General features: G+C 43.1%; 1 protein-coding gene across 1 annotated transcript in view; it reads left to right on the top strand.

Moving 5' to 3' along the window:
- LOC133082206 (cAMP-dependent protein kinase catalytic subunit PRKX) overlaps positions 1 to 14916 on the top strand; it is an 82146-nt gene extending 67230 nt beyond the window's left edge. The window contains exons 6-9 of the mRNA XM_061178698.1: positions 4838 to 4895; positions 8335 to 8412; positions 12583 to 12730; positions 14784 to 14916. Of these exons, the coding sequence (XP_061034681.1) occupies positions 4838 to 4895; positions 8335 to 8412; positions 12583 to 12708 (262 nt within the window). The 3' untranslated portion in view covers positions 12709 to 12730; positions 14784 to 14916. The remainder of the gene's footprint in view (positions 1 to 4837; positions 4896 to 8334; positions 8413 to 12582; positions 12731 to 14783) is intronic.
- The last annotated feature ends 1054 nt before the right edge of the window (positions 14917 to 15970 follow it).

Genomic DNA, 15970 nt, shown 5'->3' with positions numbered 1-15970 from the left:
TTTTAAAGTAACCTGTGGAAATTAAGTTCAGAGAAAACTTATTTCATGACAGTGATCGGCTCCTGGGGCCACTGGCTGCATCTAGTTTTGTTTCTTAGTGATCAATGTACTTACCTTAAATAGAGATTCTCAGTATGAATCAAGGATGGTGTTCCTCTTGGTTCGTGTGGGCTGGAGCTTGTGTGGTGTTTGACCCTCCAGCTAGGTTTTAAATGATTTTATCAAGAAAAGGAGGCTCCAGTTAGACATAAATTTATCCGGAAGGGAGACTTCTGTGTCATGAATGGTCCGACAGTAAGGTGACAAGGGGAATGCAGCACTCAAAAGTCTATTGCTCTAGAAAGAAATGAAGAAATACGGTCTAGGATTTCTCTCCCAGGCTCCAAATCCCATCAGTGTTGCGTGACATTGTTTCGAATGGATGGCAAAACACTTTAAAAATTGAGTTATAGGGGAGGGGTGGGGAGGGATGAGGAAGGACAGGGGGAGGGTATTAAGAGAAGACAAAATAAAGAGAAAAAAATAAAGTTGAGTTATAGATGTATCAACGATTGACCAATGATTTGATCAGATTAGCGCCTACTCACACCCATGGGCACTGCTAGTTGTTGGCCCCTATAGACTCCCTGCAATTCTCCTGGGTACACCTGGGGCTTGTAAACACCGGCTGCATGTTGGCGGGACCTGCCCGCGATGGGTATGACTTCGCTGTTGCCGTGGGTGCACGTGCTGCAAGCAAGATAAATATGAACTACCTCCTGCGTCCTCATAGTCTGCTTCTTTCTTTTGTAAACTTGTGATGGCAACACAGAAGATCATCAGACTGGATCCCCTTCCTCTTTCAAGGAAGGACTTAAATTCTTCCAGGAGATGTTTCCCCAAGAGAAGGGAAGATCCATAAATCTTAGGTCATTTATTTGCTTTTGTTAATATATGTATTTTTAATGGTTAAAATAGTAAATTTTATTTCTATTTACCACAATTTTTTTTATCCATTTTGTTTTATTGAAGTATAGTTGATTCACAATATTGTGTTAGTTTCAAGTGTACAGCAAAGTGGTTTGGTTATACATATACACATGTATTTGTATACATATAAATTCTTTTTCAGATTCTTTTCCATTATAGGTTATTACAAGATATTGAATATAATTCCCTATGCTATATAGTAGGTCCTCGGTGTTTATTTTATATATAGTCCTGTGTATTTGCTAATCCCAAACTCCTACTTTATCCCTCCCCCCACCCCCTTTCCCAATAAGTTTGATTTCTGTGTCTGTGAGTGCACAGCATGTAGGATCTTAGTTCCCCGACCAAGGATTGAACCCATGCCCCCTGCATTGGAAGTGCAGAGCCCTCACCACTGGAAGGGAAGTCCCTGTATCATTTTTTAGATTCCACATATAAGTGCTATCATATGGTATTTGTCTTTCTCTTCTGACTGACTTCACTTAGTATGATCATCTCTAGGTCCATCCATGTTACTGCAGATGGCACAATTTCACTCTTTTTTACGCTCATGTTCATATATTGAGTACGTTTCCAACGTTTTGTGAACAAGAAGATGTCATAGAAAGAGAACAAGCCTGTCTTCTTCTCATACTTTATACTTTCAAGAGAGAAGCAGCAGAGGCTGTTCTGGAATCCTTAGGGTTAGGGTTAGGGTTAGGGTTAGGGTTGAGTTTGGGGTTAGGGTTAGGGTTAGGGTTAGGGCTAGAGGGTTAGGCTTAGGCTTAGGCTTAGGGTTAGGGTTAAGTTTGGGGTTAGGGTTAGGGGTTAGGGGTTAGGGTTAGGGTTAGTTAGGGTTAGGGTTAGTTAGGGTTAGGGGTTAGGGTTAGGGTTAGGGGTTAGGGGTTAGGGTTAGGGTTAAGTTTGGGGTTAGGGGTTAGGGATTAGGGGTTAGAGTTAGGGTTAGGGCTCACGCAGGCAGCTCCAGGCACTTGCTCTCACATCCCCAATGAGGGTAAGGATTAGGGTTAGGGTTAGGGTTAGGGGTTAGGGTTAGTTAGGGTTAGGGTTAAGGTTAAGGTTAGGGGTTAGGGTTAGGGTTAAGTTTGGGGTTAGGGTTAGGGTTAGTTAGGGTTAGGTTTAGTTAGGGTTAGGGTTAGGGTTAGTTAAGGTTAGGGTTAGGGTTAGGGGTTAGGGTTAGGGGTTAGGGTTAAGTTTGGGGTTAGGGGTTAGCGGTTAGGGTTAGGGTTAGTTAGGGTTAGGGTTAGGGGTTAGGGTTAGGGTTAAGTTTGGGTTTAGGGGTTAGCGGTTAGGGTTAGTTAGGGTTAGGGTTAGTTAGGGTTAGGGTTAGGGTTAGGGGTTAGGGTTAGGGTTAAGTTTGGGGTTAGGGGTTAGGGGTTAGGGTTAGGGTTAGGGCTCACGCAGGCAGCTCCAGGCACTTGCTCTCACATCCCCAATGAGGGGGCTCAGCAAGGGCAGGAACGTGGGACCCTTTGCTGTCCTTGATGATGGCAGATCGTAGTTGAGGAAAACTCTATTTCTTCTCGTTTTTGCCTAGATCTTCATGAGTTGGCTGACAAGCAGACCCCTCAGGAGTCATTTTTTACCCAAATGACTGTCATCAGGTGACCCTGAGGGTAGAATTTTGACTGAAGTTTTTCAGGTCCTTTGTGGGTTCCTACAACCTCAGCATTGGACCGTGTCAGCGTGTTGATCTAGGCAAATGCCCCTTTGGATGAAGCTTAAGATTCCTTGTAGGAATATATATCATTAAAAAGGAAGTAAAAGCTTTGGGGCTTGGTGCCAACTTGGTATAGAACTCATTTATTTACAAGTGTTTCTCTGTGTCTGAAAGTGGTCAAGGAGAAGCCAGCTGGCACCCGGGGCGTCAGTAGGATTCAGAATTTCAGCCTCGGTGAATCAAGGGCTTGCCAGTGGACTCACAACCGTACCAGGATGGAGGTGCCCACCTGTCACGTCTTGGATGCTTGCAGAGTTCCTACGTGGCTTTGCCATATCGGGTGGCCCCTATTCCTTTGCACCTTTTGCCTTCAGGATCGAGCTGTTTTGCAAAGATCTAATTTTATATGTTAAATAAGTCTTTGATTTTCTTGTAATCCTGGGACAGGCAGCTTTAAGGATATGCACTCATAGGGCTGAGGATGCTGTAAGTAATAGGGAAAAAGAAGAAAAAACACATGGATTTGGGGATGTTTTGGGAGTGTGGTGTTTGGTGACCTTGTTTTTTTTGGTTTGTTTCTTTGGTATGTCAAAATAATGAAGGGGAAACTCACTAGGTATGAGAAAGTTACCTTAATTTCTCAGCGCTCTTGTATCCCTTTGCCTTGTGCAAGAGTAAATTTCCCCTGTTTTCGATGGACACATCAAAATCCTAGCCTTAAGGTTAAATCCTAGCCTTAGGTGAGCCAGTGTTCTTGGGTATTCTCTTTGAGATGGATTTGGGAAAACGTCTAGAAGGACTCCAGTTCTACTTAAGGATACACAGTGTTGGGAAACTCTGTGTTACAGTTATGCCTTGACAGAGTTTGACATCAGTAGGAACCTGGGAGATTTCACAGTCCAGATGTGAGGAACCCTGCGTCCCTGGCCCCTCATATTTATCACCTGACGCATCTGAGCCTCCTTAGCTGGTCACAGCGCCCAGGGCGTAGCTGGAGCCTGGGTTGGTGCCGCTCACCCCGGGGCATCATTGGATTCAGGAAAGCTGAGATGCTTAAAGCTGAGTCGGGGGTTTTTGATTGTCCTGGAAAACAGCCTTATATGCTTGAAGTCCCTGGATATTATTATACACAGCATACTCAGCGTATTAGATGCTTAAACACACACATTATACTTTTTACTTCCTTAACTGTTACTCTGAGAACTAGCCCATCTTCTGGAAGTCTTGAAAACCATCTCCAGTTTCCCATCTTAATTGACCGTCCTACTGTATTCTGATACTGTCTGCTATTTATTTATTTATTTTTAAACAAGATTTTATTTATTTATTTAATTTATTTTTGGCTGTGTCGGGTCTTAGTTGCGTCACGCGGGATCTTTGTCGAGGCATGCGGGATCTTTTGTTGCAGTGCGCGGGGTCTTCGTTGCAGCGTGCAGGCTTCTCTCTAGTTGTGGCGTGCGGGTTTTCTCTTCTCTAGTTGTGGCGTGCAGGCTCCAGGGCGCGTGGGCTCTGTAGCTGTAGCGTGCGGCTTCCAAAGGGCGTAGGCTCTCTAGTTGAGGCGTGTGAGCTCAGTAGTTCTGGCACGCAGGCTTAGTTGCTCCGCGGCATGTGGGATCTTAGTTCCCTGACCAGCGATCAAACCCGTGTCCCCTGCATTGGAAGGTGGATTCTTTACTACTGGACCACCAGGGAAGTCCCCCCCGTCTGCTATTTAGAAGGAGGATCTAAGTGAACCAGCACACACGAAAGGGATCCAATAAGTTTATGTGCTTACGGGAAGGCAAGGATGGCCAGACAAGAATCCCACAGATAAGCTGACCCACAGGGCAAAGCCAGACCATCGATTTTGGTAAAAGCACATGTTGTGCAGTTGGCGGGGATAGCCCGACTCGTATATTTGAAATGAAGCCTCACCATCCCCAGGGCAGGCACATTTTCTCTTGCTGCTGGTCACGTTCAAAGGCTATTCTTCTGTACAGTATTTAATCAACCTCTTCCCCTCAGCTAGGTCCCTCTCGCAACTTTGCGTCGCAGAAATCATTTAGGAACGCATAATGGTTAGAAAGAAGCGTTAGAAAGCATTCAGCCAGTGTGAACCATTGCTCCAGTGTCCACGTTGTACGGTCTGGATTTTATTGCTGTTGACCTGCTGTGTTTGCATGGGTCCGTATCAACATGTCTGTGTTTTTGTCTCCTTCTCCCAAACAGAGACCTCATTAAGAAACTGCTTGTTGTCGACAGAACAAGGAGATTGGGAAACATGAAGGTGAGTGTTTCCGTCCGTGTATATTAAGTGGTATTCGTTATAAGTGCCTGTCATTTGACTTCACCCACTTCAACAAAGGCAGAACGTTCATATTCAGTCATTGGTCAAATTCCAAATCTGGGTTTCTGGGGCATGCAGAGTCAAACTGGGTCTACACCCCATCTCCTTGTCTCTCCACAGGAGCCAGTGACTCAACAGTGATCTATAGGTTACGAATCATGACTTTATTTACTTTTATATTTTTAAACAACATTATCGAGGTCTAATTCACATACCATCCAGTTTACCCGTTTAAAGTGGACAGTCCGATGGCTTGTAATGTATTTGCAAAATTGTGCAACCATCACCACAGTTTTAAAGACCATGCTCATCCCTTCCAAAAGAAACCCATATCCTGTAGCTATCACCTCTCTATCCTTCTATCCCTCCTGGTGGTAGGCAACCACTAGGCTACTTTCTGTCTTTATTAGATTGTCCTATTCTGAGCTTTCATGAAAATGGAATCATACAAAACATGACCTTTTGTGTCTGGCTTCTCTCACTGAGCATTATGTGTTCAGGGTCCATCCACATTGTAGCCTGGGTCAGAGCTTCACTCCTTTTCATGGCTGAGTCATATTTCACTGTGTGGATGGACCCCATGCTGTGTATCCATCCATCCATCCACCCATCCATCCATCCACCCATCCATCCATCCACCCATCCATCCATCCATCCATCCATGGACACTTGGGCTGTTTCCACTTTTTGGCTGTTATGAATAGTGCTGCTATAAACATGCATGTGCAGGTTTGTGTGTGAATTAATCATCATTTTAGAAGTTGTACACCATGTGTGATTTTGTCAAACTTTTCATCTGGAGGGAAATATGTGTAAGGAACTGACTTGTATAAACTATGATATTGTATATGCCTGTTTTGGTTCTGTTTTGGCACTGTTGAGTTTGAGACAAACCAGGGACATCTTCTTAGCTGTTTCTAGCTCTGGACGTCCATGGATGAACTTAGACGTGGACCAGTGCATTGACCCTGTCAGTTGCAGTCTTGAGGGACAAAGTAGACCTGTGTGTGAGACTTGAACCTCGCAGATCTATTGGGGCCCTCTGTTTATGTGGGTGTGTTCATTTCCTGGGGCGGCTGTAACAAAGGACCACAAACCGTGAGCTTAAAACCACAGGAATCCATCCTCCCCAATCCTGGAGACCAGACGTCTGAGGTCAAGGTGTCCCCGGGCCGCACTCCCTCCAGAGGTGCCAGGGGAGGGTCCTTCCTGCCTCTTCCAGCTTCCGGGGGCTCCAGGCATCCCTGGGCTTGTGGCCGCCTCCCTCCCGTCTCTGCCTCTGTCTTCCCGGGGCCTCTCCTCTGTATCTGGGTCTCTCCTCTTCTGTCTCTTGTAAGGATACTGTCATTGCATTTAGGGTCCACCCCAATGACTTCATCTTGACTTGTTTACATCTACAGAAACATTGTTTCCAAATAAAGTTACATTCACAGGTGCTGAGGATTAGGACCTCAACATGTCCTTTCGTGGGGAGCACAGTTCAATCCATAACTAGTTAAATTGGTTGGCTAGTTAAGGCTACTCATGGACATTGGCTCAAGTGTTCAGGTCCTTAAGGAGGGGAGTAAACGCTAAGTGGTTGGATATCACTGGTGAAAGGAACAAATCTGTGAAACAGGGTAGTTGTTCATCCAATAGCTGGCTGTTTTTCTCCTCCTGGTGTTCCTTCATTTGGAGTGTTTCTCTTTTTTCTTCCAAAACAGACCATTGTGTTTAACTCCTTCATCCTCTATGGACACTGCTCTGTCCTCCACACTTGGAAAGTTTCTAGCACTTACTTTCTCTTTCACTTCTTTGTCTATTTGTTGTATCTATCTACCTATCATCTATCTATCATCTATGTCTGTCTATATGTCTATCAATCATATTCCATCATCTATCTACCTATATATCCATCATCTATGAATCATCTATCTAGATATCTATCTATCCATTATCTATTAATTTATCTATCATCTATCTACCTATGTATCTATCACCTATCATCTGTCTGTCTGTTATCTTCCATCATCTGTCTATCATCTATCTGTCTGTTATCTATTGAACACCTATCTACCTAACTTTCATCTATCATCTATAAATGTATCTATCAATGATCTATCTAAATAGCTCATCATCTGTCATATACCATCATCTATATCTATCTCTCTGTCATCTATCTAGATATCATAATACCTTAGTATCCATACCGAGTTTGAACTTTTAGGGAGTAAACCTTCAGTCTTATTTACCTTCTCTCAGCATCCCTCAAGGTAACACTCATCAGATGTCATTATTTGACTTACATATGGATGGAAAGAAATAGGAAAAGAAAAAGAGTTTTCAAAATAATAGGACTGGAAAAAAGTAGAAAACACTGACATCCCCGTCTCCTTCCTTTTGGAGATATGGTTACAGAGAATTTTCTTTTTTGAGGATAAATCATTTAAAACTTTAAAAAATATGAACTGGTACACGTTTTAAAAAGTTAACTTCAGATGCACTGGCTCCTGTGTCACAGACTTCACATGTTTCTGTCTTATAACGTCACACATTTAATTGATTAAAAAGTTGCTACAAGTGTCGTAAAAAGGGAGAAGAAGGGTGGAGCTGAAGGCTGAGTACTTGGAAGGGATTTTCAGAGGTCCTGGTGCTGGTGGTGTCCAGCTATTGACACCACAGCTGAGGATGAACTAGGCAGACCTTAGTACACATTGGTTTTTGTGTTGTTGTTTTTTTAAAAATTTTTTTTGGAACAGAGTTGATTTACAGTGTTGTGTTAGTTTCAGTTGTACGGCAAAGTGAGTACATATGCATGTATCCACTCTTTTTTAGATTCTATTCCCATATAGGTTATTACGGAGTATAGAGTAGCGTTCCCTGTGCTGTACACGTTGTTAATTGAGAGGCAACATTGGGTAGTTGTTAAAATCTCTGAAGTTTGACATCCTCAGTTTGAGTTATAGACTTACTCGCTGGGCAATACAGAGCAAATGACATCATTTAACGAATCTCAGTTTATAACATTTCTAAAATGAGCGTAATTTCACCTGAGGAAATTGTCAAGATGAAAACAGGTGTCAAACTCAGACCTGACCGTGTGTCAGTCTAATTTTATGTCAAGAGGCTGAACCATAATTCTACTTCGGTCTTTGTGGTCCAGAGCAGTATACACGTGAACCTCGTGACTGGATTTCTTTCTACAATGAAGGAAAGCAAATGAAACTCAAATGCCTTCATCTGTAGTTTTCCCTAATAGCTCACACTCTGGGGAAAGTGATTCAAAACATAGCAAACTCTTGTTTTTCTCTGTAGGGACTCGTGTAGAGATTCTTTTGGAATATTTTCTTTGCTATCCTGTCAACCTTCTGTTCACTGATGATGCATGTTTCTTTTGAAGAATGGAGCAGAAGATGTGAAACGGCATCGGTGGTTCCGGACCACAGACTGGGAGGCTGTCCCAGAAAGGAAACTGAAGGTACAACATATGTAAATGGGCAGTTCGTACCTGGGCAGCCTGGAGCTCTCCTGAACACTCATTTACTTAGGATGGACACATAATGAATTGATTCGACACAAGCAACCATCCCAAATCGTTAATAAGCCAAGTTCCCTATTCAGGGGAGAGCTCAGCTAAAGAGTCACCTAATGGGGGGTTAAGACCCCGGCTTTTGCAGTTGGATTTTTGGAGAACTGGTTCCATCCCTCCCTAGCTCTGAGACTATGATGAATTTCATCTGTTCCCTTTGTAAGGGGGAATAACACAGGTAGGACATATGTCTCATACTTATGGACGGATATGGCACAGTGATGGTGGTAGATGAGATGAAAAGTATTCTGAGGCTCATCTTTCTTTGAACTGAATATGTTATTGACGGGTATCCTCAATAGCAATGTTTTCAACATTGCACTTGGGTGCCAGTGGAGAGACTTAAAAAATGCTAATGCCTGGCCCCCAGCCCAGACTCTAGGAGTGGAGCTGATATTCATTTTGTTCAAGGTTTTAACTTTTATGTATTTTATTCTATTACACTGACTTACAAAATTGCCTAGGTAATATATTCGCATTTATCAAAAACCAAGTCAATATTAATATGCATACATGGCCAGGCTGTCCCCTCCCAGCTGGCTATAGGTAACCACTTTTATTAGATTTTTCTGTGTATCCTTTAAAAGTTTCTTTAGGTTAATGTGAACCCAGGTGGATATACATATTCTTGTTTTCTCCCTTTTTAAAAAGTATTTGTTTTTATTTATTTATTTATTTGGCTGCGTCAGGTCTTTAGTTGTGGCACGCAGGCTCTCTAGTTGTGGTGCGAGGGCTCCAGAGCACTCAGTCTCAGTAGTTGTGGCACACGGGCTCTCTAGTTGTGGTACGCAGGCTCTAGAGCACGCAGGCTTAGTTGCCCCGCGGCATGTGGGATCTTAGTTCCCTGACCAGGGCTCGAACCCGTGTCCCCTGCATTGGAAGGCAGATTCTTAGCCACTGGACCACCAGGGAAGTCCTTCTCCCTTTTTTTTTTTTTTTAAAAATAAATTTATTTATTTATTTATTTATTTTTGGCTGTGTTGGGTCTTCGTTTCTGTGCGAGGGCTTTCTCTAGTTGCGGCGAGCAGGGGCCACTCTTCATCGCGGTGCGCGGGCCTCTCACTGTCGCGGCCTCTCTTGTTGCGGAGCACAGGCTCCAGACGCGCAGGCTCAGTAGTTGTGGCTCACGGGCCTAGTTGCTCCGCGGCATGTGGGATCTTCCCAGATCAGGGCTCGAACCCGTGTCCCCTGCATTGGCAGGCAGATTCTCAACCACTGCGCCACCAGGGAAGCCCCCTTCTCCCTTTTTTAGAAACACAAAACCTACAGTTATACATGTACTATTCTAATTTTGCTTTTTTCATTTAACAGTACAACCTCGAGATCTTCCCATATGCCTGAATAGCTTTCTCATTCTTTTTAAACCGCATGGAACTGCTTTACATGTCTCTACCATCGTTTACTTAACCAGACCTCAACTGACAGACACTTATGCCAATTCCAGTCTCCTACAAGGAATAATTTCATACATTTCTTTTGTGTTGAAGATGAATTTCCAGACGTGAGATCCTTGGGTCAGAGGGTAAATGCGTTTGAAATCTTGGTACTTTTGCAACATACTTCTCTGTAGAAATGGCATCCTTTTGTGCTCCCAGAGGACTTGTTTTGAAAAATGCCTCTTTCCCCCCAGCTCAAGAGTGGTGAGTTATACAACTTTTGCAGTTTTGCCTAACTGATGGTTAAAAAGAGGTATCTCTGTGTAACTTTATTTTTATAACTTTTTAAAAGTTCATCAAGTGATTCCAAACATGCCACCCAGATAGAGATGCTCCTCTGGAGCCATTGACTGGGCTGGAAGGTTTCTGAAAGCCAGAATCATGCACCTTCTGTCCACATGGTGCCTGGTCTATAGAAATAGCTCATTTATTGAATGCAATGAGAACGAATGAAGGAAAAGTCACCCTTAAACTTACTCTGTGACTTTTAAAATCTTTGTAAATCCTTAAGCTCTTTTATGGAGCCAACCTAAGATCTGTTCATGCGTGGGTTGGCCCATTTGGGGATGGGGGTTGTCTGCTGTGCGTATAAAGCGTGAACCTCACTAATTAGGCTTTCTGGCATGGAACTTCTGAGTCAGATGAGGAACGTGGCACCTTCACCTGAAGTTCCTTGATGTTTCTGAGATGCTGACCACTCAATACTCTTTGTATTTTGATACAGTCACCGAAATATACAAGTAACAAGAGGGTTTTCTTTTTTTTTTTTTTTTACATGAATAATTTTTAATTTACTTGACTCATTTCTGTGTCCACATAGCAGTTAAAATGTTCCCCCTGGGATCCACATATGAGCCCATGCTCTGTCAGGATTCTCCAGCTGCATCTGCTTTGCTGTGGTCTATTAGGAAGCACGGAGCTTTGGGACAGAGACAAATCTAGGTCCTTGTCCTGGACTTGACTTGAGGATTCTAGCATCACTGAGCCTCAAGTGTCTTGTGAAACATCCAGGTTAGGATGCATCCTGCAGAGGAAGGGAGGGAGGGGTGGTGCTCACCACGTGTGTTAAAGGCTCTGGACAAAGCATAACAGTTTCATAGGATTAGAGAAAACTAGTTGGTGTCTGTGTCCGTTACAGAATCTTGGAGTTGGATGTATGCAGGAATCAGCAAAGTACAACCTGTGGGCCAAATCTGGCCCCTTGCTTGTTTTTATAAATAAAGTTTTATTGGCACATAGCCACATCCATTTGTTTACAGATTGTCGATGGCTGCTTTCCCACTGCAATGGCAGCACTGAGTAGTTGCAACAGAAGTTGTATGGCCTGAAAAACAAAATGTTTTACTAACTGGCCCTTTATGGGAAAAGTTTGCTGACCCTCTTCTCAATCCCAATGCCTTCATTTTTATCAACGCAGGATTGAGGTTTGGCCTCTGAGATAATAAAACCCAAGTCTGGAGCTCTTTCCGTCTTTCTGGAATTTTCCAAAGTGTGGCCACAGGACCAGCTACATCAGAATGTCCCCGACCTGGGAATCTGAATTTAACAAGCAGTCCAGGTGGTCCTCAATTCTAAAATTTAAGAAGCAAGTGCTGGGTACCTTCCTTCCTCCCTAAATTCTTCAAACTGCGTAAGCATTCATCAGTCTGATAGTTGACACCTCACTTGCAATATCTTAATTCCAAGCTTTTCCTGTTCATAAACAAAGAGAAGCAGCTATGTAGTTTTCCAGTTCTTTTTACATTTTCACATAAAGCTGTAGACATAGAGGGATGTTTGGGTAGACCTCGGAGATACTGTAAGCTTGGTTCCAGAGCACCGCAATAAAGCGAGTCACACTAATTTTTTGGTTTCGCAGCACATATAAAAGTTATGTATAGGGAATTCCCTGGTGGTCCAGTGGTTAGGACTCTGTGCTTTCACTACCAAGGGTAAGGGTTCTATCCCTGGTCCGGGAACTAAGATTCCCGCAAACCAAGGCGTGGCCAAAAATTTAGAAAAAGAAAAAAATTATGGAGCTTCTCTGGTGGCGCAGTGGTTGAGAATCTGCCTGCCAATGCAGGGGACACGGGTTCGAGCCCTGATCTGGGAAGATCCCACGTGCCGCGGAGCAACTAGGCCCGTGAGCCACAACTACTGAGCCTGCGCGTCTGGAGCCTGTGCTCCGCAACAAGAGAGGCCACGACAGTGAGAGGCCTGCGCACCGCGATGAAGAGTGGCCCCCGCTTGCCGCAACTGGAGAAAGCCCTCGTGCAGAAACAAAGACCCAACACAGCCAAAAATAAATAATAAATAAATTTTTAAAAAAAAATTCAAAACAAAACCAAAAAAACACAATTTCAGTAGTAACATCAAAGGTCACTGGTCACAGATCAACATAACAAATATCATCATAGTGGAAAAGTTTGAACTGTGAGAACTGTGAAAATGTGACACAGAGACGAAGTGAGCCAGTGCGGTTGGAAAAAGGATCCCAGTAGACTTGCTCGCGTAGGGTTGCTGCAGAGCTTCCATTTGTGAAAAACACAGTCTGTGCAAAGTGCGCTAATGTGCACTGAGCGTAGTAGCATCCTGGCGCGCGCTGTTCCTCTGTAACACGGTGTTGTGTCCTGTTGTTCCCCAGCCTCCCATCGTGCCCAAAGTGTGCAGCGAGGGCGACACCTCCAACTTCGAAGCTTATCCCGAAAACGACTGGAACGTGGCCCCTCCGGTGTCACAGAAAGATCTGGAAGTCTTCAAGAATTTCTGAGCGTGGGCTCCCCACCTGGAAGGTATAGCTTTTTTTTTTTTTTTTTTAATATCAAGGCATCTCTTATTTCATTCATTAATTCTATCAGTTGAATTCTGTTTCTTTCTTTCTTTTTTTTTTTTACATATACACGTATCTATTCTTTTTCAAATTCTTTGCCCATTTAGGTTGTTACATAATATTGTGCCCACTTCCCTGTGCTCTACAGTAGGTCCTTGTTGGTTGAACTTATTTACAAAACAGAAACAGACTCAGAGAACGAACTTATGGTTACGAGGGGGAGAGAGGGGAGGGATACACTGGGAATTCAGGATTGATACGTACACACTGCTGTATTTAAAATGGATAACCAACAAGGTGTATCTTTATTTTTAGTAGTTAAAAATCAGCGAGGTTGACAGAACCTCACGTGCAGGAGGTCTTGCCTAGACCGAGTGGGGCTTCTCTCCCCCCTTCGGGCACGAGCGATAGAGCAGAACCAGCCAGAGGCCTTTCCAGGGCAGCAGAAGACACAGCCGGTGTGTATGGGCCGCACAGCCAGAGCACCAGCCTCACCACCAGCATCTCACGCCCCGGACCCACCTGCCAGGGCGGAGTCCGTACCAATAAATAAGACTCCTAGGAGACGGGTGCGCCTGCACATTGGAGAAGCCTAGCTCTTGTGCCTCCTTCCTGGAGTCCCCGAGATCCAGACCACAATACTTCCCAAGTATTTTCAGAAGGACTCTTGGGTCTCTTTTTGTTAAAAAGGAATCATCTGAGAACACCTGGTAGGAAATTTGCTAAAGTTAATTTGAGATTTAAAAGAAATGATTTTGAGTCTCTTATTTCCACGAACCTTTGAAGGTCTATGACTCTGACTTTGAAGGTCTAGTTTATTTAGTTAGTTATTGAGTTAGTTTAATTGCCTTTTATTTTTCTCCCCGGTATCTAGGAGTTGGTTTTTATTTTTTTAATTTTTATTTTTTATTGAAGTTTAGTTGATTTGCAATATTGTGTTAGTTTCAGGTGTAGCAAAGTGATTCCGTTGTATATGTGTATATGTTTTTTTCAGATTGTTTTCCATTGTAGGCTTTTACAATATATTGAGTATAGTTCCCTGTGCTATACGGTAGGTCCTTGTTGTTTATCTATTTTATACATAGTAATGTGAATCTGTTCATCCCAAACTCCTAATATATTCCCTCCCCATTTTTCCCCTTTGGTAACCATAAGTTTGTTTTCTGTGTCTGTGAGTCTGTTTCTGTTTTGTAAATAAGTTCATTTGTATCATTTTTTTCCTAGATTTATAGTGGAATTATTTTTAATGTACTTTGGCCAATGGCAGGGGCAGTATTTGATGACATTCTTGATGAACCTTTGGAAGTCAGGGGATTATTTCATGATCACATTGCTTTCTATTTATTCAACCAGTTTGCATTTTGCTCTTCTAAAAGCCAGACACATTCATATTTGAATCTGTCTCAGTAATTTTACCGGCTGGTATTTTCCGCTGAGCGATTAGGTGTGATGATTCTATGCGAGAAGATACTCTTTCATGAAGCGAAATCTAATCCCATAGGTGAGACCCAAGTTCAGCTTCATTACAGGATTCCGGAGCTATGTTCTGGAGCTGTGTGACTTAATCATGCATCTTTGTGTGGATTACTGCTTTTCAGCAGGTGGAGATGGATGTTAAGACAGCTGGCAGGGGACCTCTCACCTCCCTGTGCCTTGTAGTTTTCTTCATCATAAAATGTTTTGTCTGGTTGTATAATCCTACAGCAAAGCACGTTGAAACGAGGATCTGTTTTTGCTTGAGTGATGAATCTCCTTTCTCAGCGTGGATGAGGAGGGGCTAGTTCTGTGGATGTCAACACCATAGAACATTAAAAACCCACCTTTAAAATACTGTTCCATTTCTCTTATTAGGCATCTTCTCTCCTTAGAATTCAGGCTTGTGGGTCTTTGCAGTAAGAATTCCAAAGGAAAGTTTGGTTTCTTTCGTGCTATTATTGTTGTTGTTGTTCGTAGGATGACAAACTTTACCCAGGTGTTTAAAAACTAACAAAATCCTTTGTCTAATTTCATGCCAGAAACAGGGTGATTTGAGCCTGCCCGGGACAGATGGCTGCCCCCAGGCAGACCTGAAGAAGCATCTTCTTAATGGGATAAGGACTTTTCCACGTTTATATACACCCGGATGTATATAAAGAGATTGCAGAGCCATTGACGTTTGTGGACCTAGCATTATTTAAGCAACTGGAAATCGACTGCACAGTAGGACATTTTGAAAAATTGTTTGGTTGTAGATTTTATCTTCTTTTTAGGCTTGTGTTCCTACTGGGATATCCTGGGGGTTTTTTTCTCGTAGACTTTATAAGTTTGAGCTGAACTTGTTCAGATACAACCACAGATTGTGTGTTTGTGCCTGTGCGTGTGTGTGTGTGTGTGTATAAAAAGGACGGTGTGCCTGGAGCAGGGAAATTGTGCAGTGAAGTAAATGTTCCTACTTTCCAGAGCCTATGTTGTTTATGTTTCAGATTTTTTTTTCAAGAATCTATTCTCTTGGGGACAAATTTTAAAAGTATGATATGTGCATTTTTTATCATCTTATATGCATTTTATGGTTATATGTGAAGAAAATATCATACGACGGTCTATATCCAGTATCTTCAATGCTTTGTGTCTGGTAGCCTTGGGTCATGAATCCAGGATGACAGGGAAGGAGATGTGGGTTTGAACTTTAGTGCAAGACTAGCCATTGACCATGAACGTTATTCAAGGAATTTTCTCTATTGCATTAAAAAATTTCATACTCTGTAGGGGGATGGCTATCTATTAATATTCCAGGTTAAATCCGTGGACCAAAACGCATCTCCCGAAGCAAACTAGTAGCTTTCTGTATTGGCTCAATGAACTTAGGCAAATGTTTTCTTTTCCCTTTGGTTTTAGGACAAGTAAGAAACAAAACGGATACGATGGAAGTGTTTGAACCTCCCTCGTTTCTGCTTAGTTTCACTTCTTCTTGTCAGTGTTCAGTCCGTCTGGTTTCATAGACCTGGTCGGCTTGTGCAGAATAACCACTGGATGAGATTCGTTTCTCTTTGGACGTGATGGTGGGGGTCCCCTGAGGCGTGCTCTGCTGTGCCTTCCCCTTAGCACTGATCATGAAAGCCAGGTGTTGAGTGGGTCGCCATGAGTGTTGCTGTTTAAATATGGGTCTTCCCAGAAGCACTGCCTGGGCAGAGGTCCTTGGTGTCTGTCTCGTCCCTCATGCATT

This window comes from Eubalaena glacialis, chromosome X, assembly GCF_028564815.1.
Source record: "Eubalaena glacialis isolate mEubGla1 chromosome X, mEubGla1.1.hap2.+ XY, whole genome shotgun sequence".
Lineage (NCBI taxonomy): Eukaryota > Metazoa > Chordata > Mammalia > Artiodactyla > Balaenidae > Eubalaena > Eubalaena glacialis.
The sequence above is the reverse complement of the archived record's forward strand: the minus strand, read 5'-3'. Positions and strand labels throughout refer to the sequence as shown.